Source organism: Miscanthus floridulus, chromosome 1, assembly GCF_019320115.1.
Source record: "Miscanthus floridulus cultivar M001 chromosome 1, ASM1932011v1, whole genome shotgun sequence".
Lineage (NCBI taxonomy): Eukaryota > Viridiplantae > Streptophyta > Magnoliopsida > Poales > Poaceae > Miscanthus > Miscanthus floridulus.
This window is the reverse complement of record NC_089580.1, coordinates 15525729-15552280: the sequence shown is the minus strand read 5'-3', so window position 1 is coordinate 15552280 and position 26552 is coordinate 15525729. Positions and strand designations below refer to the sequence as shown.

The 26552-nt window shown below is 46.1% G+C and overlaps 3 protein-coding genes and 1 pseudogene across 3 annotated transcripts; 1 reads left to right on the top strand and 3 right to left on the bottom strand.

Moving 5' to 3' along the window:
- Positions 1–1878: 1878 nt before the first annotated feature.
- LOC136474068 (indole-3-acetate beta-glucosyltransferase-like) lies at positions 1879–3438 on the bottom strand. Its single transcript, XM_066471686.1, has 2 exons — positions 2764–3438; positions 1879–2663 (listed from the first exon to the last, which is right to left on the bottom strand). The coding sequence occupies exons 1-2, from the start codon at positions 3436–3438 to the stop codon at positions 1899–1901; spliced, it is 1440 nt and encodes a 479-aa protein (XP_066327783.1). The 3' UTR covers positions 1879–1898.
- Positions 3439–4178: 740 nt separating this feature from the next.
- On the bottom strand, positions 4179–5699 carry LOC136452468 (zinc finger CCCH domain-containing protein 33-like; annotated as a pseudogene).
- An 11813-nt stretch (positions 5700–17512) lies between these two features.
- Positions 17513–20553, top strand: LOC136474058 (uncharacterized). Its single transcript, XM_066471678.1, has 3 exons — positions 17513–18091; positions 19505–19567; positions 20331–20553. The coding sequence occupies exons 1-2, from the start codon at positions 17552–17554 to the stop codon at positions 19523–19525; spliced, it is 561 nt and encodes a 186-aa protein (XP_066327775.1). The 5' UTR covers positions 17513–17551; the 3' UTR covers positions 19526–19567; positions 20331–20553.
- Positions 20554–20651: 98 nt separating this feature from the next.
- Positions 20652–26194, bottom strand: LOC136474048 (uncharacterized). The gene is made up of 4 exons (XM_066471667.1): positions 25570–26194; positions 24844–24945; positions 21847–22113; positions 20652–21146 (listed from the first exon to the last, which is right to left on the bottom strand). Exons 1-4 carry the CDS (start codon positions 26089–26091, stop codon positions 20946–20948), a joined length of 1092 nt encoding a protein of 363 aa, XP_066327764.1. The 5' UTR covers positions 26092–26194; the 3' UTR covers positions 20652–20945.
- Positions 26195–26552: the final 358 nt, after the last annotated feature.

The following is a 26552-nucleotide window of genomic DNA, read 5'->3' as shown; positions in this document are numbered from 1 at the left end:
TGCAGCGTACGGGCATTTCATGAACTTCGCTTTTTTGGATTAAATGTCATTTTAATGTCGGTATTTAATTTTACAGCATTATTATTTTATCGTACGATCCTATATGTTTTTATTACAAAAGTTTAGTTGTCCCGTAGAAATGCACGGGCACGCTACCTATATATTAGAAGGTAGAAAAAAAACGACAATCGACTTAGCTTTGCATCCTGCAGCCCCAGACAAGCCTGGCCACTTTTTCAAACTCATCTTAAGAAAACAAACTAGAAAAAAAAAACAACTAGGAGAAAAGAAAATAAAAGGACCTGCCGATCGCCACAAGAAAAACAAATAGAAAAGAGAGGAGACCTTGGACGGCTCTAGTAACACAAATAACAGCTACAAACACCATCCATCGTGGGTTGTATAGTCACTCCTAACGAGTGCTGATAACTTACTGGTTTGCGTATCTCTATATCTCTATATCTATATATAACTAAAATATACGTATTGTCAACATCTACCTAGCAGGATCAAAATACTCATGCGATCCATATCCGGCAGGTAAATAATCACCGCATGGTGGAAGGCAAGTAAATAAAATGGAATAAAACTCACGGAATCACCGGCAGACAAATAATCACCGCATGGAGACACTAGAAGGCAAGTAAATAAAATGGAATAAAACGGAAAGAGAATTATGGGAAGAGAAAAGAATTTATTGGAATATCACCACGCAATGATCATGATCGTGATCCAAATCTCGTTCGTCGTCCTTCGCGTTGCGTGTTGACAACAAATACTTTTTTCCCCAAAAATAAATTATTGCCATGCCTCATGCAGGCTAGGATATTGTAAGTCCGAGTATACATGTTTTAGCAAGACAGAGCATCAAGCCTAGCTTTTATTTCAGATTCATTACGATAAGGAATGTGTTTCTAGATATTATCATGGTATAATACCCGTGAAAAATTGAATTGATATATTCTTGATTTTGACCTAACTAACAAACATCTCATTCAATTTATGTTGCACCCGTTGCAACGCACGGGCACTCATCTAGTTATTATAAATTTGTATATATGAATATCGATGGTCACTCTGGTGATTCAAGAGTGGTATGTGCTTGATTTTTTATAAAGCACGTGCTTGATTTGGAAGGGATTGGAAAACGTGTGAACCTTTTCAGGTGAAAGTGACAATGTAGCTGGTCTGTATTCAAATGTATATACACTATGAAAATTTTGAATTTAGCTATACAGTATAAAATTGGATGTTAAAAACATTTGCACGTTTGCTTCATAAAAAAATAGTAGGGTACTGTCAATGGTATGGACAAGGGGTATACTACAAGTCAGCTACCTCAACCCAATGGTATAGAGAGGGGTATACGTGCTACTACAAAATTGAATTTTAAAGGCACTAGGCACCCATATTTATTTTCAGAGATGGGCATCCACGTCTATAAATGTCGCCAAGGTATTGTCTATGAAATTAAGTCTAAGAGTATTTCTAAGAGTCCTTCCTCAACTCGTTCTCTAAATCATCATATAGAGAGTTTTTGAATAAAATTAATCGATCTCTATATATTTCACTCTTTGATAGTTTCTCTATTTATTATGTGTACTTTAGAGATCTCGCTCTTCATCTTTAACTAGCAATAAATCCATACTTTTCTGCAAGCTCTCCACGTACACATAAAAACTGTATTTTCACGTAGGCACGATGTAGGAAAACTATAAAAAAAAATGTATCTTTTTTAAATAAAATAAAAACTGTATTATTATTATGGTAGAAGCTTCAAGCAAAAGAAGCGTATAAACCAAACCAACCCAAGTATATAAATTGTATTATTATTATGCAATCCCTTGCATCGCCTCGTCACATGACTCACATCTCGGACCCTGCAATCTCACCTCCCTTCAAACCAGCGCCTTGCACTTCTCCATGGCGCCGGCGCGCACAAAGTGCACGAACTCGTCCAGGTTCCGGTCAGAGCTGCCGCCGGCTGCCACCACCGCGCGAGCCTTGTCCCTCCATTTCCCCGCCGCGTTGCGCATGGCAGACGCCTCCTCGCCCTCGTCCATAACGGCGCGGACGCACCGCTCGACTTCCCTGCGCAGGAACATTCCCGCGCCAGCGTCGCGGCGCGCGCGCACACCGGCGCGCCAGGCGAGCTCGACGTTCCGAGCGTTCGTCGGCTGGTCCGTCCACAGCGCCATCGCCACCATGGGCACGCCAAAGCTGAGCGCCTCCAGCGTGGAGTTCCAGCCACAGTGGGTCACGAAGCAGGCCACGGCCGGGTGAGCCAGCACGTCCAGCTGCGGGCACCAGGGCACGACCATCGCGGCGCCCGACGCCGTCGCCTCGTCCAGGAGGTGGCGTGGGACCTGGTGCTCGTCGGTGGCCCTCACCACCCACAGGAAAGGCTTGCCGGCGGCGAGGAGGCCGCGGGCGAGCTCCTCCGTCTGGGCGGCGTCGAGGGACGCGAAGCTGCCGAAGGAGACGTAGGCCACGGAGCGGTGAGGCTTGGTGTCTAGCCACTTGATGCAAGCGTCCTCCGGGTTCACCAGGTTGGCGCCGTAGGTGATCCGGCGGCCAGTGGCGCCGGCCGTTTCAGCGGCGGACAGCGGCACGCACGGACCGATGGCTCGGGCCTTCATGTAGTTTGTCAGTCCAGCCAAAACCTTGGCACATGAACGAGTGGTCAAGAATTCAAGATCCTTAGTCCATTTCAAAGAATTGAACTAATTAAACAAAATCTTCCAATTCGTGATTAACACTAACCTCGCTTTCCAGATCTTCAAACGAGTTGTACAGCACCCAATCATCCTTTCCCTCATGAGCGAACTGTTTCAGCGCTTGCTTGGCAATCATCGGATACGGCCCATGGTCGAACACGAACGACGGGAACTCCGACCTCTCCATCTCCGGCAGCCCCAGGAACGCCTCGCTCTGGGCAGCAGCGGCACCACCGTCGCCGCCGTCCGCAGCCGGTGGCGGCGGCGGCGGCGGCGGCACGGCAAGTCTCCCCTGGCTGAAGTGGTAGTACACGGCGCTGACCGCGCACGACTGCGTGGAGAAAGGCACGGCGGGCAGGCCCATCCGCCGCACCACGGGCGGCACCCAGTCCTCGTACGAGTCGTACACGACGCACGTGAAGGCGTCCGTCGACGACGCGCGCGCCTCGATGAGCGACGCCAGCGACGCCGACGCGGTGACCGCCTGCTTCTCCAGGTACTCGCCGACGCCCGCGGCTGACGCGAACCCTCCCTCGTCGTGGCCGTCGGAGATGGCCTCGACCATCGCCGGGTGCGCGTCCACGCCGGAAGTCCTCTGGATGAAGCGGGTGGTGACGAGCGTGGTGGCCACGCCCTTGGACGCTAGCCTCTTGGCGAACTGTACCATGGGGTTCATGTGTCCCTGGGTGGGGCAGGGCACGACGAGGACATGCGCCGCCATGGTTGTTTCTTCTTGCTTTCTTGCAACAATGGAGAGGTGGAGTTCTAAGAGCAATGTTGCAGGTTGCAATGTTACCTGGGGATATATGTCAGATCAAAGATCACTTTGCAGAACATGTGACGTCCGGCAAACTCGCTGGATGCGTTTCCCAGTTATACGTACAAGCTTGCTCTAGCGACACCCTTTTCATCAGTGGTGGTATACAGCATGGAAGTCTTGTCCATCTTAGCCACGCTATGTGCATGGCCAAAGCTCCCCTTCGACTACGGGAAATGCGCATGAGGTGGGTCCCATTTGTAACTGATCTGGATTCATATGTGCTGTACCAGTAGATGAATTACACATTTGCCCGTTTGTTTAGAACACAAAGAATACTTTTTTTTTATTTTGAAACAAGCACCTAGTTTGTCTTAAGAGAGTCAAATACATTCAGGCCCCTAAACTTGTTGCGATGTGTCAACTGGGTCCTCAAACTTTTGAAAGTGCCTATTAAAGGGAAGACAGTTTTTTTTTTCCCTCAAGGGCATGTGCTCTGCTGCTGTGCACCGTTAGATTCGCTCTGAGATTCATGCACATAAGAGCAAATTTTACTTTCCCCTGTTAAAGGTCGTCCCTAAACTTGCTAATCAGTTTATGTGAGGTTCCAATCACCGTCTGTTAGCGTTAAACTGCGGATGCTGACTGTGCACCCGACGGGTGGGGCCCACTGGCGCAGTACATTGAGGGCACGGGGTAGCGAGCTATGGCCATGGCGTCGGTGCCGGACGCGTGGTGGCCTGCTGCGACATGAGCGAGCGCGTGGCCGGCGCGGTGGATGAAGCTCTGGCTGCGCTTGGGGAACGCCGAGGCGCGGGAGCTCATGATGGCTTTGGCCATGGAGTGGTCGAGCCCGAACACGGTGTTGGGGCCGACCATGGGCGACGTCGGCATGTGCAGATGCGTGTCCGCCATGGAGCTGTACGCCGGCATGTCGCCGGCCTGCTTGAGCGACAGCCCGTGCAGCTAGGACAGCATCGCCGGTCGACGGAGCCGAGCAGGTCCGTGTAGTCCGGCACGGTCCTGGTCGAAGAGCTTCTGCTGGTACTGGTCGAGCGCGAGCAGCTCGAGGTCGAAGTCCAGCTCCCGGCCGGCGAACGCGTTCTTGAGCCTGCTGGCCGGGGAGGAGGGCCAGGCCGGGTTGAGCATGCCGCCCCCCATGTGGAGGCCGTTGGGCGGCGAGGAGTGCGGCGACGACACGGTGGGCTGCATCCCAACGGAGACTGCGGAGGGGTTGACGGCGCGGAGCTCCTCGGGCTTGTGCGCGAAAAAGCAGATGCGTCTCGTGCAGCCGACCTCGTCCTTGCAGAGGCGCGTCCGGTACTGCGCTGGGTGGAGCCAGCGCTCGAAGACGCCGGGTTGCAGTTGCAGGAGATAAGCACGAACTGACTGCCATCGAGCTGAAACTGGGCACGCACTGTCTCTGTGACTGTGCCTGCGCCTTGCCTGCCTAGGTAATTATCGATGACGATCCCATCTGGGGCACCATTTGTCATTTTGATATATATCGCGATCTGCAACAAGACGGGGAGGGCAAACTGCTTATTGCAGGAAAGATGATGCGTGAACAGAGCATGTCATGCTTATGCTGAAATACATGTGCTTATGCAGACAGCAGCTGCTATCTGAATGAATATATGTTTCGAGGATTGCAGGGTCGGATATCAACAGCTCGGATCACACGAACGGCCCTGATTAGCCGAGTTCACTTAATCACCGGTCACCATGGAACTGCCAATCTGTTTGGGAGACTGGGCCAGCATGGCCATCAGCAGATCAACTGCCTGTCTCACTATTCAGTTAGTAATGAGTATATCATCTATGGCTTGTTTAAATTCAGGGCGTAAAGTTTTGAGGTGTCACATCGGATGTCATATGGGGGTGTTGCATGGAGTGTTCGGACTAATAAAAAAACAAATTACAGAATCCGTCAGTCCGTGAGATGAATTTATTAAGCCACATTGTCAAATCATGGACTAATTAGACTTAAAAGATTGGTCTCACAAATTAATCGTAAATTGTGTAATTAGTTATTTTTTAATCTATTTAATATTTCACGCATGTGTCCAAACATTTAATAGGATAGGGAATAAACTTTAGAGAGAGGAACTAAACAAGGCCTGTATCTTCCTTCCAACATCTGGTTTTCTGCCGTGGTCGGGCCGCATCTGGGCGCGTAGGCCCTGCGCCACCACGACCAACTCGGGATCCTTCGCGTGCGCCATCGCCGACTATGGCTCGGGCACTGAGTGCTCCGGCCGCGGCGCTGCACCGCCGCCCACGCTGGCGTGCAAGAGCATGAGTGAGCCTTCCACGGCGGCTACTACTATCGTGGCGTGTATGTGTCCCCGGCAACGTGCGCGCCCACGCCCTACTCCCGCTTCTTCAAGGCCATGTGCAGGGGAAGGTGAGGGAGAGAGGGGAAGGACTGGTATGTGGGCCCTACTTGTCAGGTGCACAGTCAGCAGCCATGCAGACAGCTTAACGCTAACACATGATGATTGGGACCTCACATGAATTGATTAGCAAGTTTAGGGACCTTTCGTAGGCAGTTTGAAAGTTTGAGGACCACAAAAAGAACGAGACCCCACATGGCGCAACAAGTTTAGGATTTAACTCCCCAAAAAGCACCACCAACAATTCAATACTCCCTCCGTTCCTTAATATAAGCCATATAGATTTCTAAAGAAAATTCTAAAATATAGGTACGTATCAGCACCCACGCCTTGGAAACCTTTCCACCGTACATAGCACATGCCCCAACCAATCCCTTAGATTTAGGAAGCAATCTGATTGGGAGAGAAAAGATGGCATGATTTTCCTTTTTTTTTCCTCGGTCTCACATTCTTCCCCAAGCCGTACGTTAATATTGGTGCTAAAAACTATATAGTTTATATTAAGAAAGAGGAAGTAGCATATTGGCATGGCAATCTAGATATATGGAAGGAACAAAGCTAAAGGATTTTTTTTAAATATAGTTTCCAATCAGCTCTACGGGTGACCCGGACAGCCAAAGATGACATCAACCAATCAAAGAGTGTGTTTCATTATATTCGAGCATTAGATTTTTTATGTCGTGGCTCCCGTTCTTCTTCTCTAAGTTCTTTAGGCTCATTTTTTTCTACCCTCGGATCATTTCCCTTTGGGTTTTGGATGTGTTGCTGGATCCCTTTGGGCTTTGAAATTAGCATGTACTGTGTTTTGAACTCTCTTTTCTCTCTTAATTGGAAGACAGAGTTCCTATTCGTTTTTTTTGTTTTTTTAAAAAAAAGGCCAACACTACACAACCTAACTCCATCTAGCTGTATGGACCACGGACTCTAGCTTCATCTCTCTCGCTTGGATCCAAAGCTGAACCACGGAGTTGATTCTAGCCATCAGATCTGTGACGGAGGTGACCTCAAGATTAAACAATCTCGTGTTCCGTTCTTTCCAGATGCACCAAGTGATCAAGGCAAACAGTGAGTCAAATCCTTCCTGAGAGGCCCCATCCAGTTGCTCCCTAGAGTTCGCCACCAATGCTAGAGGGAGTAACCTTGGTTCATGTTTGCCATCGGTTAGTTTGCTAAGAGCACACAACACCAGAACCAAACTTAGGCTAAGAAGAAGCAGACAATGGAAAAATTGAACATGTGCTCACTAGTTTCCAATTATTGGTCGCATAGAAGGCAATTCTAATGTGTTTCCTATCAGCTGCCCAATTACGGCGTTTGAATGCCACGCGTTTGAATGCAAGGCATAGGAACAACTTCATTCGCAATGGACTCCATGAGTTCTAGATCAGTTTAAGGTCATTGGATCAAGTTGCACCCAAATGCGGGCCCGTTATAGGGTCGAGACGGCGGACTAAAGAGGGGTGAATAGTCCTTTCTAAAATCTTATTGCGCCAGCTAACCGAAATAAATGCGGAATTAAAACTATCGGTCTAGCCGAGACTACACCCATCTGTCTAAGTTCACAAGCATATTAAAAGGATCCTAATAAGTCAACAAAGGTGCTGGGTTAGCTAGAGCTTACCTAATCAATTCTAGAGCAAGATCATATAAACCTATGCACTGGTACTTCAAACAACCGGAAAGCTCCTACACAACTAGTAAGCAAAAAGCACAAAGCTTCTAAGCTCACTAGCAATGCTCGGTAACAAAGCTACACAAGCCAAATTAGAGAGCGCAAAAACTTAGCTACACAAACTAAGCAATGTGACTAACAAGGTTACTCAAACCAAATTAGCCACGCAAGGGAGGTACTTCTATGCTACACAAGCTAGAAGGTAACTAGCTAGCTACACAAGCAAACTAATTGCAAAAGCAACTACACAAGCACAAGTATATGAAAGTAAATATAAGCTTGTGTAACGAGGATGCAAACCAAAGGTAAGACAAGGATGACACGATGATTTTATCCCAAGGTACACGTGCTTGTCAACACGCTAGTCCCCGTTGTATCGACCGCTCACTTGGTGGTTCGACGGCTAATTAGCATAACCCGCCATGCCCGCACGTCGGGCACCGCAAGAACCTACTCCAAAAGTGAGGGTAGCTCAATAACACGCCCAACTAGAGTTGCTCATCGCGATCCCCGCAGTGTGAGCACAATGCCCCTCATAAATTCTCCTCCGGAGCATCGCACAATCTTCTCTCGTGCTTCAACGGAGTCACAAGCCACCAATCCATCTAGGAGGTGGCAACCTCCCAGAGTAATAAGCACCACTGACTTGCAACTCGATCACCTAGTGCCACTCAATGCAACCTCACGATGCAATCGCACTAAAATCACTCACTAGCTCTTGATTCGCAATCTAGCAAGCACAAGTGAGTTGGAGGGCTCCCATGCACTCTCAAGCATGGACACAAAGTCACCCTAGATGTTCAACCTCAGCCATGGCCGAGACACTCCTCTATTTATAACAACATAGCTCAAAAGCGTCGTTGCCCCCTTCACTGGGCGAAACTCGAGGAGACCGGACGCACCACCCCAGCGCCCGATCGTAGATCGCCGTCCACGTGGCGCCCGCGTTTGACCGTAGCCGCCCGATCCCAACGACCGGCAATGCGTGCCAACGGTCAAAAGAACGACCGGACACACTGTTGGCCCGACCTAACGCTCCAAGCCGCGTCCGATCACACGTTCGCCCGCGCTGCTGAGACACTGACCGAACGCGCTACTCCGACACCTGACGCTATGCCACCACCGAGTTAGGTTGACTCCAGAGAGGGTCCAGAGCTAGCAAAACACGACCGGACACGTCAGATCCAACACGACCGGACACAGCATCTGAGTCCGGTCCTTCGCTGCTTGTTACACGTCACTACCACTCCTCGCGCCATAATGTCAGCGTACATCAACCTTCACCGGACACACCCCCTGCGCGTTCGGTCACTTTCTTTTTCAGCGTCCGGTCACTCGATCGAGGCAATGCCACCAAGCGCAAACTGACCGGACACGCCCGATAGAGTCCGGTCCTGCTGAGGCCAGCGTCCGGTCACCTCCAATGACCTCTTTTCGCCTCCTTTTCTTCACCAACTTCTTCTCCTTTATAAAAGTACCAACACCACCAAGTGTACAACAACTTGTGCAAGTGTTTTAGCTTTTCACAAACATTTTTACCAAAGGAGTTAGCCACTCAACTTGCCACACCACTCGATCCTAGCAATGATGCAAAGATAGATCACTCGAGTGTCACTAAATGACCGATATATAAAGAAGTTTGCCCCTCTTGATAGTATGACCATCTATCCTAAACCCGGCCATGAACTTCTCTACACACCTATGACCGGTAAAATGAAATGTCCTATAGGTTAACCTTTGCCTTACACATTCCATTCCATCTCCTCCGATATCGATGCAACATATGCACTAACCATATCACAAATGATATGATCCACTTCATATCATCACGTGACCTTGTTGGTTCATCGATCTTGACTTCACTCGCTCTTCACCATTGCCTTGGTCCATCGACGCCAAGTCATCACTCAACTTGCCCTTCACACTTGCAACCGGCCCGTCGAGCCAAGTCTTGTATTAATCTTCTCCACCTTGATCACATGACTCCATGTCATGTCACATATGCAATGAGCTCCTTCATTACATGTGTGAGCTTTGCAACATATCCAAGCCATTTCACCTCCATGGCAAAGGTTGCTCACACATGATGTACCACATAGGTATCTCACTCAAACACATATTAGTCCATCGAGGTTGTCACTCAATTATCAAAAACAAATAAGGACCAATCACCTATAAGCGGAACTCGCTGAATAAGTGTCATCGTTCGACATCCAATGTCGAACCATGCAGTCCTCAATTCCCTCTTGCAACTGAGTCTTTCCTAGAGCTTCCCAGAGCGAGAGGTATATGTAACACCCTCGGTGTTACACCGTAAATCATTTACGAAAATATGTCATGAGCATCATGTTTATGTGTTAATGCATGTGATAAAGTGTGTAGATCAATTTCTATAACTCAAAACGATCAACTAGAATGTGAAACGAAAGTTGATTCGATAGACATGTCATATCACTTAGGGTTTAAAACTAATTTTTATTAAGCAAAAATGCTATAGAACATGTATGTGGTACTTAAATAAAGTTTGAAGTACAAACTTTATAGATGACAATGAAATACTTGCGGTCAAAAAATGCTATTGCTAGCTAATATTTTCACTAGATTAGAAATCGCAAATGGAAATCTAATTCAGCTCAAAAACTTAGGAATTTTCAAGTGTACCAACAATTAGACATTGCTATGTTTAGCAATTTATTGTGAGAGATTGGGTTAAGGAGTGGGGTAGTGTTATAGCTCGATTTGGTAGTCTCATGTGCCATCTTGAGCATGGTGAAGATGGTTTAGGTCCTAAAGCAAAAATTTAGTCGTGTTGAACGCTTTAAAATTCGTACATGTCACTGTCTCGGGTTGGTTGGCGTCGGGTGCGCGGTCACCACGCTGCCTTATCACGCCATGCACATGGTCGCGTCCCGTGCGGTCAACCGTGCCGCCGCGCTTGGCCGGTTGAGCCGCCTAGACTTGGCCGAGGCCAGCCGCAGCGAGCCGCTAGCCCCATGCCCTGCTGCTCTGCCTCACGCTGCCATCTTGGGTGCCGTCGTGGCCGCACTGCGCTGCCGTCGCGTCCGCACTATCGACACTACTCGTGTCGCGACACTACCGTCGCATTGTCATCGTGTCCGTGCTGATCCGCTACACCTTTGCACTGTTGCCGGCCCTGTGCGTGTCGCCTCTGCCGCGCGCACGTGGGCGAGCCGCCGTCGTCATGCCATTTATGGCACTGCGGTGCGCGGGCCACGTCGGTTGGATGTGTGCGCGCATTGTCAGTAGCGCTGGTGTGTGGGTCTCCTGTTCTCATCGCTCGCGTCCCACCAAGGCATGGAAAAGCCGAGCCCACCTACCTCGCCGTCTCTCTCTTTTTTCTCTCTTCTCTTTCTACTTTCCGCCGCCGTTGTGTCGCATCTAAGGCTGGATAACGAGCTGGCTCGGCTCGGCTCGGCTTGTTTTGGCTCATTAAGATAACGAGCTAGCTTGACTCAGCTCATTATCCTAATGAGCCAGAAAGCCAGCTCGGCTCGTCTCGTTAAAAGCTCGAGCTGGCACATTAAGCTCACAAGCTAGGTATAAAAAATACACAAAATATAATATTTGCATTTATCTAAAGTTTGAAAATAATAATAATATAAAAGAAATGCATCTAGACCAGTTACCAATCAATTTATAGGGTCTAGACCAGTTACCAGTCAATTGTAAAGTGCAAGATATGAAGTAATACAAAAACTAATATAAGTTTTGATACTTTTTTTCCTAGAAGCTTGGCTCGTTTAGCTCGCGAGCTGGCTCGATTTGGCTCGTTATAGCTAACGAGCTAAAATCTTGGCTCGGCTCGGCTCGTTATTATAACGAGCCGAGCCAAGCCGAGTCGAGCCAGCCACGAGCCGAGCGAGCTAACGAGCTTCGAGTTTTTCGTCTAGCCTTAGTCGCATCACAGTGAAGCCAGAGAATGAGCACCTCTCATCAATTGCTCATGCTTGTGTCTCTGCCTTCACGTCCCCTCTCTAGCCGACCCCACCCCGCCTTGACTCGTGTCACGCCGAGCTCCAATTTTGGAGCTTTGCCCATCGCCGTGTCGTTAAGGCCTGTCCCCGCCTACGTCGGGGCCAGCCTCCACCACTTCACCTCGTGCGCAATGCCTCTGCACCACAAGCTCACCTTGGCTCCCTCTTCATTGTGTGCACGCTAGTCGCAGCTCTAGGGATGCCTTCTCGCCGCTGACACGGTCGTGCCTTTGCGGTCTGTCGTTCGCCTCGCAATGCGCACGTGGCCAGCCTCACTCGGGTCATCTCCGGCCAAGTCGGCTTCTCGGTAAGGTCACTAGTTAGTTGTCGTTGCTCACCCGCTACCCTACCGCCTTGTTGTTGTGGCGGCTCACCAGAACACCGTCACCATTGATGTAGGGTGCCTGCCGTCGTGGAGAGGTCCTTCTATGGCATCTCGGCTCATGCAACCACCGCACATCATCTAGCGTCGAACCCTAGGTGAGCATCGGCCTCGTAGATAGGTCAACGTGGGTCCCGTATGTCCAACGCAAGCGCTAGTGCCACCGCTCGTCGTACCGAAGCATGCGGGGAGGGCCGAGGGCCTTGGCGTTGTAAAGAGGAGAATGTTCTTAGGGTTTCATTGCAAAGTCACTGTCTATAGAAATAGTAACGTGGACTGTGGGTTGTTTTTCTCATAGTCCAGGGGCGTTTTTCCTAATGTGCCAGCGCGCGCAGGATTCCCCCGTCGCGGGCCACCTTGCGCTGTAGGCAGGCCTTGCGTGGGCCGGGCTTATGGGCCACGCGCGCGCTCACACACGCGCGTTGCGTCGCGTGGGCCGCGTTGGGCCAAAATCAGTTTAGCTTTTTTCGTGGACAATAGAAATAGCTTTTCTTTTGTATTTCGGAACTGATCTTTGGTAAATCATATAAAATCATATAGGTATCTAAAAATTATGAAACTAATTTTGTTAAGTTTCTAAAATTATGCTCTATCTGTTAGTGTATTTAGTTCATATATATACATGTTGATACCAGGAGCTATTAAATCATTTGGGAGTGCTTAATATTATTAGGTTAAATATTGTAGAAAATTTTGTGGCAAAATGGTGATAGCTGTAGCTTTGAAAATTTTACAATAACTTCATGGTATTATTATGTGTTTACTGTAATTTTTGTAGCTTTAGAATAGACTTAACATAAGGATAGTTAAATGCTCTTTGTTTTAAATATACATTAAATCATTAGTAGAAATAAAGATATATCCTTCATTTGTAAAGCTAGGTGTTTGTTAGTTGAACCTAACACTTTACTTGATGAAGATGATAGTTAGCTTAGTATCTTAGTTATTAGAGCTAGCTTAGTAGTTTACTGTCGACAAAAGATGCTCAGCAGTCCATCGAGGGGTATCCCGCGATGGTAGATTGATCGGTGGAGGTGCATGTGATCAGGAACCAGATGGTGACACAATGCGTAGAGGACAGCGATTTAGACAGGTTCGGGCCATCTGATTGATGTAATACCCTACGTCCTGTATCTTTAGTGTATTGTATTGAGATGTATGGATCGTGTCCACTAGGGGACCCCTGCCTCTCCTTATATACTCTGGAGGGGTAGGGTTACAAGGAAAGTAGCCTATTTGGTACTATACAATAGCTTGTGGTGCACACCGAGTAGCATCGTGCATGCCTTGATCTTATGGGCTGGGTCACCTCTGATGGTGCGGCCCATGTGTTGTCTTGTGGATACCGGGAGCCGTATCCCCACATTTACCATGTGTATTCTTATTTTAAGAGTTATTGTTGTCAAAATGCTAAATGTTGCATCATCATCGTATGCATGTAGAGAACGAGTTGATGGAGATTGTGACCATCGGAGATCACGAGTTTGAGGAGGAGATCGAGGAGTACAAGGAGGAGGTCCTCATGCAGGAGGAGGTCTAGAGCCACCACTGACTGACTGAGCTAACACCGCACCTGCCCAAGGCAAGCCCCGATGCATAACCCTTATTTTGAATAATCACTGGATATATATATATATGTGTGATGTGCATTTACATTACAGGCTTATTGTTGAAACTACATGCATAGATATACCTACCTATGAGTCCTACTAGTTTAGGTCGAGTAGCTGCTATGCTTAGGTTTTTCGGTAGCGTGAGTAACTTGCCGTTACTCACAATAGGTGATTATTATTATCACTCTCATGATAAAATGGTGAAAAGAAATGGAGATCGGGTAGGGATATGGTATGGGTATTGGTGGGTGTAATAGGTTGTGTCCCGTGGCCAATGGGGCATAGCTTGGTTACATTGTTTTTCCTGTCCATGTCGGTTAAGGACCGGCCGTTGCATTGTATTCTAGTCAGGTCACATACTTATTATCCTGAGCACATACTTATTTATGGGAGCAGGGAAGGCTCATTGCTCTCTTATTGTGGGTTTTGGCTCTTTTCGGGCCGACTGATTGAAGGCGGAGATGGTGGAGGTCTAAGCACCACACTGAGCTCAGGACTTAGATGTGGGGGCTTAGAGTCTAAGTTTGGACGAGGACCTGGACCCCATAGCAGGAGAGTGGTGGGTTGGTCCTGCTTGTGCCTGGGGTACAAGCGAGGCGTGTGTTTCGGGGTACCCAGCTGGGCTACATTGATACGCGAATCACCGTGTAATACAGTATGACTTGTCTATGATCTAGCGCCGTAGTAAGAACTGGAAGACGAAAGATGATGAAATAGATCTGATTGCTCAACTCTTGCTTGAAAGTAGAACAGGTGCTTACATAGAATGGTTAGATAATGAACTGATCATGACTGCTAATAAGGAACATACATAAGGATTCACTACTAGTATTGCTTTTCGCAAAAAGAAAACACAACAAACCATAAAGCTTATCATATCCTTTAGAGTCGGGAAATTATTCTCACTAGTCGGGTAAGTCTTGCGAATACATTATGTACTCAGGGTTTATTTACCCCTGTTGTAGGTGCAGCTTGAGGAATGGCTGTTGTGTGGAGGATTCTTCTGGTGGGTACAGACGGATCCTTGTATCTTACCGTTAGATGTTTATTGTAATTCTGCTGTTTAAATTTCGCACTCTGAACTTGGTATTATAATAATGTATTTCTAAGAACTCTTGTTGTATGAAATGGACTAAGTATTGTAAATTCGTTCTCATTATTGGATCCGGGAGGAAAAACATGGATGGTTCAAGTTCTCCCTTGGGGTGTGCTCGACGAAACCGTCCGATGTAGCCAGCTTTCGGGGGTGCTTAGTGTCTGGTGGAAGACGAGCGCATTCGAAAACATGCTATTTTGGGCGGTTCTGCCACAGTGTACCATGAGTACAAGAACCGAGAGGCCACCAATTATTAGTCTTATAGTCTCTGGAAGCTATCACGTACTCCATCCTTACAATCTTTTGAGGTCACTCTCTCCCCTTGATTTGGGTGCCATGATGCTAGTGTCATCCTCTCTCGCTTCCTCTACTATGTTGTAACTCTAGTGCATATGTCACGCCTATGCCTTTATCATGTGCTGGTGGCCAAAAAAATCCCACAGGTCCCCACGGGCCACACCACTTTACTCTCTGGCTGTCTAAAATACTTCTTCCGTTTTAAATTATAAGTTATTTTGGCTTTTCAAGATAGATAGTTTTTGCTACTATCTAGATACATGCTATGTCTAAACATACAATAAAGAATGACTTACAATTTAGAATGGATAGAGCAATAAAAGAAAAAAATATATCGTGACAAGCACATCATACATGAAGGAAGGTTCCCTATACGGCTATATATACATGGGCATTCTTGCTGATAGATTTAAATTTAAACTATTAAAAGGGCGATGGCTTTCAATCAAAAGTTCAAAACGATATAAATGATAAATTAGGTTCTAGAAGCGACGGTGCATTCTGATCATCAATACCCAAGAAACGAGCAAGACAAGCACTGTTAGCAATGTGATAGTAATGTTACACGGCAAATGTTGTCAATTAGATGTGGATGAGCGGGAGATAAAGGTTGGGGAGGAAGGCAACAAATGGGTAGGTTTAAGAGGCGACAATGCATTGTGACACGGTGACGAAGTATTGACACGACATTGTTCACAAAAGAGACAAAAGATTTAGGTCTAGGTAAATTTCACAAAAGAGACAAAGGTAAATTTCAGATTAATGACATTGTTTCATGGAACAGTTTTATGAGGTTGGACTTCACTGACCGTAATAACAATGCTTTTACCCTTGAGTCAAATCATCACTCCCGGTACCTCTGTCGTTTCTTCTGTTTTTTCCTCTCAGTTGGGCTTCAGGGTATGCTTAGACGTTGTTTAGATTCATTATTTGCTAATAATTAGCTGGCTAATAACTCATATTTAATATTAGCTAGCTAACTATTAGTCATCTATTAGCTGAAGGGTGTTTGGATGCACAGCTAATAATAAAAAATGCTACAAAGATAGTAATAGTTGCTATTGTCTGATTTGGTTTAATTAGTAGATAATTATTATCTATAGGTCCAGCTAACAATTATCTATTTTATTAACCGTACTTGTTTAGATCCAAAAGAAATAACTATGAGCAGATAAGTATTCTTTATAGGGAACCAAACAAAGCCTACAGAAATTTCCCAAGTGCGGATGCATTTCTCGCTTAATAACAGAAGAAGCCCAAGTGAAGATGCATTTCTAGTAGTAAGGCCACATTTTTTTGTTGAAGGTGACATGAGTTTTCTTACCGCAAGTTATATAAGTCCAGCACGCCTAGCTCGTCTACTTGAACGACGACGTGGATGTTTTTTTTTTCATTTCTTTAGATAAAATAATAAATGATCCGGTCGCCCTATACGTTTGGCTGATAAGCCATAGCTGAAAGTACTGTTGGCTGATTTATTAGTCCCGTTCGCTTTGCTGAAAAAACGAGCCGAAATATTGTTCCGGCTGATTTGTTGTGAGAGAAAAATACTGTTCTAGCTGAAAAAACAAACTGAAAAAGACGGATTATAAGAGAAACGAACAGGGCCATTGTGAGAAAAAAATATTATTCATTCGTTGAAAAGTACGACTTATAAGACAAGCGAACAGGGCCTCTACATTCACAATAAAGCCCCGTTTGGTTGACCCATTTCCGGGTCATTTCTGGTGGGGAACAGTTCCAACAGTATATAATTTATCGAAGGAAGCCTCCGACCAGAAATTGTTCTCAACCAACTGAACAAGGCCTAAATATATGTAGCCACATGATTAATATGTCATAGTCTAAAGTTTATTTAGTTGGCTAAAATTAAAGACTAAACTTTAAGCTACTTTAACTCAGTTGTGTGGTATGATAAATTAATTATTTTTTTATGAGTTTAGCTAAACTTAGACAACAATAACATGTGACTACCTATTTAGAGCTTCAAGAGATAAAATAATCTAAAGTTTAATGGCTAAACTTTAGAACATAGAGGCCTCGTTCGGCTTACCTTATATTTGATTTGTTCGGCTTCTTTTTTTAATCGAAACAGTATTTTTCCCTTACAACAATTCAGCCAGAACAGTATTTTTCAGCTAATTTCAGTCAAAATTCTGCCAGCCAAAGGACCTCTAGAATCTAAAGATGATCTTAGCCTCGTAAGCATGAACACTATTCGTCGTCCCTCAAAGGCAGACACATCCGTCCCTGGATTCCATCCAAATCGAACCTCATGTAATCTTGTTTACTTGAGCAATTTCTCAAATCCTATTAATCTTGAGCATGTTCGTTTGATCGTATTTAATTTATAAATCATAATTTATCAGTCAACGAACGATATTTTTTTTCTCGTACTAAACCAACCATCCATACTTTCGGCCATGGTTTTATAAGCTAGCAGCCAAAACGGCCTCTGAAATCTCGTGAGGAGGAAGTGGACCCAGGCCCGCGCAGGCGCGCAGCCAGCCCATCGTGGCACCTACCCGCCGGCGACTCCTGCTTTACTAGTAGTCTAGTACTACCCGTTACGACGCTCCACCGAGGCGGAGAAAAAAAAAACGTGCTCTCTTTCCGTCTCCTCCCAATGCGGCGTCTCGCTCTCCTCCTCCTGCCACTCCTCCTCGCCGCCGGCGCCACCATGGCGTCGGCGGAGCCCGCGACCCCTCCCGCCTCCTCTCTTACTCCCTCTCCCTCTCCCTCTCCCCCTTCGCCTTCGCTGACCCTCGCCGAGCTCCTCCCGAAGTACGGCCTGCCCCCGGGCATCTTCCCCTCGACCGTCACCGCCTTCTCGCTCGCCAGCAACGGCAGCCTCACCGTCGACCTCGCGGGCCCCTGCTACGTCCACTTCGAGTACCTCACCTACTTCGAGGCCCACATCACGGGGGTGCTCCGCTACGGCTCCCTCTCCGACCTCCAGGGCGTCCAGGTCCGCCACTTCCTCATCTGGTACAACGTCGTCCGCATCAAGGTCGACCTGCCCCCGCCGCCGCGCTACGTCTACATCGACATCGGGTGGATCACGCGCAAGCTCCCCGCCGACGACTTCCAGTCGCTCCACGCCTGCGAGGACTCCAGGAGGTGCCGCCTCTCCTCCGCGCTCGCCGTCGCCGCCAAATGGTTCCAGGTACCTAACCTACCCGAGTTCTTCTTCAGCAACCTGACTGCGTTGAAGCAGTTCGTTGTCTGTGCTTATCGGATATTATTAGTATGTTGGTAAATCTAGTCCAGGATGGGAAATTGAGTCGACGACAAGTACCCAGTGAGTTTGATTCCTTGTCTGCGTTTTGTTTGTCAAACCCGTGGATTCGAGTGAAGTTATCCTAGGAGGATGTGGTCTAATGTGGTAGTTTCGTACGGGGCTTGTGTTCTTTCTAGAGGCTTGCTCGTTGTTTGATGTTGATGGTGGTTGGTTTTGACATTTCTGTAGACTGGATGTAGCGTGGTTGTGAAGGGAAAACAAGCTGAGAATTACTATTGTGTGTAAATAAAGTTGACATGGCAATTAAAGGGACGGCACGTGACTGTAAAATAATATGCATGACTTCAGGGCGTGGAGGTTCTTGAGAGGGTCCTAAATATAGTTTATCTTTCAATTTTATTGCATGTTGACTTTGAGTTGGGAGAGTAATACATGTTACTTTTTAGGACTTTGGTATTGAGGATCAGTGTGGTTACTGTTTACGGTGCTGGTGAAAGAGGTCAGAGGATTGGTGTATAACTTGATTTGAGATCATTGTTTGCGGTATTGCCCTATTACTGAACGAGAGGTTGTGCTGGTAGTATCAAACTATTACTGAAAGAAGAAGACACTTTACGTATACTCAAGTGATTTCTTTATTGGTAGTACTTATGGATTTCTATGCTTATGGTTCCTGGAATTTACTTTGGTATGAGTTATCTTTTTGAACTGTAGTCCAGCCCTATTGTTTAGTTTTTAGTGACAGTTCATATGCACCACTGGACTTTGATGTGCACTTGCTTGCTCGACAATTGCCAAATTATACAAATGAATTTGGTTTTTAAATCTCTCCAGTGGTAAACTAGAAATGCATAATATTCGAGAATTAGACATGAAGGGGGCACAGCAAGGGGTCAATCAAATTGAACTTGATTTATTGATTTGTGGTATTCTGTAATACTATGCACTTAATGGCTCAATAGAGTCACTGACTGAAGGTAATAGGAATTATTATTGCTTAGAGTGATCAATCTGATTGAGTTTTTTTTTTTAGATTCTCTTAGTTCATTTACTATCAGGATAAATGATCCCATCTATGGGGAAATTGCTACAGGTTAAACAGATTTTGAGAATCTGACATGTCACCATTCACCATCGACATTAAATTCCTTTTGAAATGATGCATGTGACCTGCAGACATGATATTATGACATGATTTTCAGTATGTATGCAATTGATGTCCTTGGATGTATGTCACCTTCCAACTGGGAAGATGACCTTTCTCCAGCACCGAGTTCGATATGGTATTTGGCCCCTATGTTAGTTTGCTTGATCTAAATACTGTGTTGGACCTTGCAGGACTTCTTTGCCCAATTTTAGGGGATGGGGAAGGCCTACGATTTGACAACAGCATTGGATGAGGTAATATAGCATTTTGATTATGAAGATTTGCATCACCTGTTATCTTTCATTTTTATATTGCTAATAAACCGTCATCTACAGTTTACAAATAATCTATGGCAGTTTTAGTTGATAAGGTATATTTTGCTCAGAGAACAGTTTTAGTTGAGTGGAAACTTATTTAGTGGGGCATATGTTTGTTTTCTTATTTCCAAATGAAACAAGCTGCCTGATCACTTTCTAGAGTTTGTTTCACTTATTTCCTTCTCTGTGTGTGTGGGTGGTTGCACATCTCATTATGCTAGCTCTCAGCAGTATACATTTATCAGTTGGTTCCCCTACAAGCTCTAATTCATTTTTTGGGCCCACAGCAATTTATGTGTATAGTCCTAGACTCCTAGTGCTCTGATAATGCCACCTCTATCAGTATGAGGTTTCGTTGGGGTGGTGTTAGAATGACAGAACTTACGACCTGATTTATTTATCCAAAGTTTGGTTCAGGTTGGTCATATTTTACACATGTTAAGTCTTGTTGCTGGTGTCAAGACCAGCTAACGCACAGAGTAGTGATGTGTCTGGCATGCGGCCTTCAAACAAAATTTGAGCCTTCAAAATACAAATAGAGTTGCGGTCAGATACTCAGATGTTCCATTGATTGCCCTCTTCGTGCCCATTTCATGATAACTCGTTATCTTATCAACTAATGTCATGCGTTTTCTATTTATATGCCTCTAAACTTGGTCTCCAGTTACTCTACTAATTTTTTTCTTACAACTTCCTGTAGTTCCCTGCCTTCGACGCCCTAAAAGGATTGTATGAACCTTGAACGAGCTGGAACACTGCCATTTGTTACCCTCTCTACACGCAATGCAGCTAATCAAGCTGTTGTCTCATTCGTACATTTGTCGACGATTGATTGCCACATGATCTTGTGGGTTGTGCATCGGTTACTTCTATAAACATGTTGAGAACAGGTAGCAAATATGAAGTTGCTTGTTTCGTCGGAAGCTTAAAGCAGTACCGCCCAAACAATGAAACGATCGCTCAGCAGTAAATAAAGATGGGAAAAAGAAGTTTGCAATTGCAATTTCAGCACAAGCCTTGGTTACTGCAACGCAACTCAATTAATGATACGAATACTTGAGTAACTGCACAGTGCATTGACACTTCGAATCTAGTAATAATACATTTACCTAGCACATTGTCCAGAAGATCTGGCGCCCTAGCACCTAGCAGGAAAACGAATATCCTATTTTTTACATAATTTCAGTGATGTTGCATGCTAATTACAGTACACACATAAGAGACGAGTTTTGTTTTTCCACTAGTGTTGCCCGAAGCGCAACATTGTCAATAAATAACACCCATATGGGGGTACAACTACAAACAAAGTAAGAACCTATGTAGAGTTAGGTGGGCGAGGGTCCCTGAACACCGAGGAAGAACCACCAGATGCGGCCGGGGAAGGTGATGAGGCTACATAGTTACTTCCTGGCAATGATACTGAATAAAGAGCAGGAGGTTGTCCTTGGTGTATATTTGTGGCGAAGCGTGATGGACTTGCCGTAGAGAATGTTGCCGGACTCCTTGGAGTGTAGCCCTGTAACATTAGATGTGGTTCTTTAGCAATGTGAAAATACTAAAACCAACCCAACAAAGAAAGTCAGAAATGGTATATAGGCCCTGTTTGGATACTCTAGCACAGCTAGAGGTTAGAGTTAGTTTCTACCTCAGGACTAGCCCTGAACTAACTCTAGCCTAAGAGATGTTTGGATACAGGAGTTAAAATGATAATAAATGTGCTTTCCAAATCATTGGTGCGGGTGAAAGTAGAGAGAAAACAGTGGACCCCACCTCAAATAGCCCCAACTAGCCTAAATAATCACCTCTTTGGGGGGATAGTTTTTTAGGGTGGGCTAGTTGCAAATAACCCACTCTAGCCCTCCTGTTTGGCTACTTTAGGGCTAGTTGAGCTCTAACTAGCCCAAACTAGCTCTAACCCATGGATCCAAACAGGGCCATAAACAAGCTGGGCAGCATTTAAAGAATCGTCTTTATTTACTACTTAAGTTATCAGCTGATTTGGGGACCAACCCAACAAAGAGAGTCAGAAATGGTATATAAGCAAACTGGGCAGCATTGAAAGAATCATCTTTATTTACTACTTAAGTTATCAGCTGATTTTGAAGTCTAACTCTTGCAATTTGCTACCATTTAAACACTTGCCAAAACATGTAACACAGACAAAAGTAGAAATGGACTTACAACAAGACTATTGAATGAGCATTCGAGCAGCTTACCTGTAGAGAACCAAACGGTGACCTCGCAAAAGAGGCTGTTGAAGGAGAGATACTGTGGAAGTGATGCAAGGGGCGTCCAGGAGTGCCCTGGTTAGAACCAGCATCTGAATCGCCAGCAACATCACCAAAATTGACATCAACAGTCATTCTAGGGGCCAACCTAGAAACAGAACTTCCATCTGTTGCATTTTCTGACGGCTGAGGCATGGCAGCACGCAATGAAGCCTGCATGCTGCGCCTTTGGATTTCTTCTTCTGCTTTTAAGACCTAGTCATTCAAACAGCCAAAACAATGGCATTTAGTACCCTGACGATGAAGTTCTCAATCAGAATAAAAGAGAGCAGCAAACCAACCAAATAAGGCCCTGTTTAGATCCCACCCAAAAACCAAAAATTTTCAAGATTTCCCGTCACATCAAATCTTGCGGCACATGCATGGAGCATTAAATGTAGGTAAAAAGAATAACTAATTGCACAGTTTGCCTGTAATTGGCGAGACGAATCTTTTAAGCCTAAATAGTCCATAATTGGACAATTTTTACTAAATACAAACGAAAGTGCTACAGTAGCCAAAAGCCAAAAATTTTCGGAACTAAATGCGGCCTAACTGTGCATGCATTTGCTGCTACTTATTCCTTCTAAAATGGACTGAGGAACAAAACAACACGTATAATATTTATTTGAAAAGAAAATACTTCCTCGGATCACAAATATAAGTCCATCTAGGTCTTCCCTAAGACAGTTAGACTAGTTATCTATAACAATGTATTATTTAAAATGAAATTCTTTATATATTGTAAAAGTATATTTCCAAAATGAATCTAGCTGTTATGTTCTGATACCAGATACCAGATTGTTATGTGGCTGCTAGGATTTGAGAGGGGGAGAGCTGAGGGAGAGGCGGGAGAGGCGGCGGCGGGGCTACAGTACCAGCTCGCTACAGTACCAGTACTGTTCACGTCTAGGGCTGCGAAGACGAGAGGCCGGCCGCGGGGCCTTTGCCCACGGCCGAGCAAGAGGGAAGGGATTTCCTTCTTAATTCTTGCTTGATTAGATCGATACATCTCCTCTCCTTATATAAAGAGGTTTACTTGACTCCCAAGCAAGGCTTACTTGACCCTTAAGTAAGCGACCCTTATCTCTAATTAACCCTAATACTAATGGGCTATACAGCCAACCCAGGCCCAATAGGCCCCTGACGTACTCTAACACTAGCAATGTCTTGTGTCATCAACTACATACTTTTCGGATATTGGTAGCCAAAGGTGAAAAGGTTTGCCTTAGAACAAACCTAGATAGACTTATATTTAGGTTTAGAGGAAGTAGATACCAAAACTTTGGTAGTGACATTATGCTAAAGCAATTCAAGGCCCCATGCCCATAAGAGGGTTACTTGAAATGTCCAATCATAATGTGAAGCATCTGCATGCAATGGCATATGCAACATCAAGGTTCAAGAAAACGCTAGGCGCTAGGCAGGCGCTAAGACACTGATTAGCGCCTAGGATGTGTAAACATAGACTAAACGTGATTAAACGTTTACACGTCTGCTACGTATTAGGAGATTTAGTTGTATAAATGTGAAATAATAAACAGAAAAGGAAGAGCAATGTCATAACAGCCCACTTGGACCACTTGCCACTAAGGCAGGAAGCCAATCGTCCAATCCTCTCTCACGCAGCCACCAATTCCAGCAGCCAATCGTCCAATCCTCTCTCATGCAGCCGTGCCGCCACCACTCTGCCGCCCGCCCACACGTTCCTGTCCGTCGCTCCCCCTCTCGATGGTGTTCCCCCTCTGCTCCTCCTGCGCTCACCCCATCCGCTCTTCCATGCGCCCACCTCTACTCCGCCCACACGCACCCTATCCTCTCCCTCTCCATGGCAACCCTGCTTTGGCTGCGCACATGGAGAAATTGAGCAGAAGGGGCTAAATCTAGCAGGGGGTGAGCGAAATCGGGCGACGTGGACACCACGAGGTAGGCATAGATGGAGTCATAACCCAACAAACCATTTTGCCATCCTAATCTCGTCTCTTCTCTTCCTTTCTTTGTCATCCATGGGTTCTGGTAGTTCATGGTGCGTTTAATTGGACGCCTATGGCCTAGGCGAGAAGTTGGGTCTCCGCCTAGCATTTAAGCGCGCCTAAGCGTGCGTTTAACCACGTATTTTTTAACACTGCAACATAATGATTAAAAATTGGCCAGACTATTATATCCTATCCAACAAAGAATAATGAGCAACTTACATTTGCAAGTTACACATTTACAATGGGTATATATGCAACTCATCCTAGTTTGCAGCGATTTTTTCCTACCACTGATAGTGAAGTTGCAGAACAACACAGGTTGAGCTATGCTTCATTTGGGGTCAACTGATATTTGGAACTGAAAGGTTATTTTTCTCGAACTACGCAGGAGAGGTGCGTATCATTTCATTAAGATAGAAAAAAAAGATACAACGAGCCGAGTTTAGGAAGAACCCGACCACCTGACCACATCGGAGACTAACTACCCGGGGTCAGCGACCTTGCTAAGAGAGCGCTAAGCCATGAGGCTCCTGCCATGCACCAAACACTACACTCGTCCCCTACAGACTGGAACAGCACTTGAATGTTTGGTGAGGCTCCATCAAACACACAGGAGTTCCAATGTTTCCAGATTTCCCAAGAAACTAGGATGATGAGGGAAATTCAGCCCCTTCCTCATCTCCAAAGGCACCCTTCTGATGGCCGACTTCGACCAGCCGGAGAAATTCGAGGCCGTAAGTGAGGGCGCAACAATGACCAGGTTCAAATGTTGAAGGTTATTATTGTTTCATTAATTCCATTCAGACCAATATGTTACCAAATTGGTCATCACGCAAAGTATAAGATTGGGTACCATGTGACATATCTCAATACTTATTCAGCTGATGAATATGCAGCAAATTTCCATTTGTTTTAAACTATAACCACACACAAATCAACCAGAAATATAAATAATGGCACAAATAGATACCTGCTTCAGCATCTGCACAAGGCCATGCTTCTTTTTATTTAGGACGTCCAGCTTTTCGTTAAGCTTTCTCTTCTTCTCATCAATTCCATCAGGATAACTCACCTGGAATAAATGTAAAACTATGGTAGTTTCAATAAAGCCACGTAGATAGATAGTGCTTGCAACATAACAAAAACAAAGCACAAAGGTCAAATGCTTAGACACCTATTCAGATGCAAGCAATATGCAACCTTACTTGGTTCTACTCAAGTACTTGCGCCTTAAAAAAGCATGAGAGAAAGTCTCCAAATAATACAACAGCCTTAGCTAAATTTGTGTTCAGTGGCAATCAAGTATCCCAAGTTCCTAACAGAAGAACATAATCCTCTTTTGGGCAACTACAATGTTTAGTGCTGATTAATCTATCTTAGAAGCTTCATTTTTCACTGCAAGATGGAAATAGCTGCCATTTTTTGCCAGATTGAACATGTACGCAGATGCCAAATCGTAGAACCTAACTCTTCTTCACATCCATCGATATCCTCCTACAGTCCTAGGAACTGCAACACTTAATCTCTTTCCAGCTTAACTTTCAACATACAATCTCACTATCTACACAGTTCCCTAAATTTCCGATCGCTATTAGCAGTTAGCAGTGGCACAGTCCCATAGCAATTGCACACGGATACAGATCATCAAACAACGAACTGATAGTGAAGTGGCAATGAATAATTCGGACGGCCTCACCTCCTCCTGGTTTGGGTCAACACCTTCACTTTCACCCTGACCTTCTTCAGCATCGCCATTACCATCCCCTTCAACAACTACCTCCCCCGCATCTTCCATGTCCGCGTCCTCCACCGCCCCCTCCTCCTGCTCCTCCTCTTCCTCCTGCTGCTGCTCCTGTTGCTGTTGCTCCGCCTCCCCATTCCCCTGTTCCTCCTGATGCTGCTGATGTTCACGTTCCTGGTCCTGCTGCAGCTGTCCCTGCTCCTCTTCTCCCCCCTCGTCCCCTTCCTCCTCATCCGGTGCCTCTCGCTCGGGATCGGCAGCGCCACGGCCGCCATTCAAGTCCGAGGATGACTGGGAGACCTGCCGCGGCGGCGTCCCGGCGAGGCGCGCGACGGCGCGGGAGCGGTTGCGCACGAGGCGGCGGAACCGCTTCGCGTCGAGCGCCGGCCGGGGCGCCTCCCACCGGCGCGGGGCAGGGGCGCCGCTGTCGTGACCACCAATGTGGAGGTTGCCGCAGTACATCGAGATCGCCACCATCCTCCAGGATCCCTCCCCTCGCCGACCGCCGCGGCGACGTAGGGTTTGGTGGGTTCTGCTGCTCCGGTGCGGCGGCCGTGGGTTGGGTTGGTTGCGGGCTTGCGGACACGGCTGGACCGTTTGGGTATGGTGGACTGTTCGCGTTTGTCTGCGGGTGTCGGCCATTCGGGCCGGCGTTTCACTGTCGCTGAGCATTGTGTTCACGTTGCGCTGGGGCGGACTGTTGGGCCTACAAGGTCTAGGAGGCGTGGGAGCCCATGGGCTGGTATGTACCACTAAATAACCCATGGGCCTAAATCAGAAGAAAAGGCTTTTCATGCTCCAATAAAAATTTACTTTATTTGCCTTCATCTCTTCTTAAAAAAGTGCTTTATATAAAGCTTTAGGGGTGTTTGATCCGGTGACTAAAGTTTATGAGGTGTCATATAAGATGTTGTATGGGTTGTTTAGATACTAATAAA

What these genes read in the sequence shown, in the direction of transcription:
- LOC136474068 (XM_066471686.1), bottom strand. Translation starts at nt 3,438, where the DNA reads ATGGCGGCGCATGTCCTCGTCGTGCCCTGCCCCACCCAGGGACACATG. An exon ending in TTGAAGATCTGGAAAGCGAG is followed by an intron (nt 2,664 to 2,763) that starts GTTAGTGTTAAT and finishes TCATGTGCCAAG; the next exon opens with GTTTTGGCTGGACTGACAAA.
- LOC136474058 (XM_066471678.1), top strand. Translation starts at nt 17,552, where the DNA reads ATGCGGCGTCTCGCTCTCCTCCTCCTGCCACTCCTCCTCGCCGCCGGC. An exon ending in TCGCCGCCAAATGGTTCCAG is followed by an intron (nt 18,092 to 19,504) that starts GTACCTAACCTA and finishes TGGACCTTGCAG; the next exon opens with GACTTCTTTGCCCAATTTTA.
- LOC136474048 (XM_066471667.1), bottom strand. Translation starts at nt 26,091, where the DNA reads ATGGTGGCGATCTCGATGTACTGCGGCAACCTCCACATTGGTGGTCAC. An exon ending in TTGTGCAGATGCTGAAGCAG is followed by an intron (nt 22,114 to 24,843) that starts GTATCTATTTGT and finishes TTGAATGACTAG; the next exon opens with GTCTTAAAAGCAGAAGAAGA. An exon ending in CACCGTTTGGTTCTCTACAG is followed by an intron (nt 21,147 to 21,846) that starts GTAAGCTGCTCG and finishes CTAATGTTACAG; the next exon opens with GGCTACACTCCAAGGAGTCC.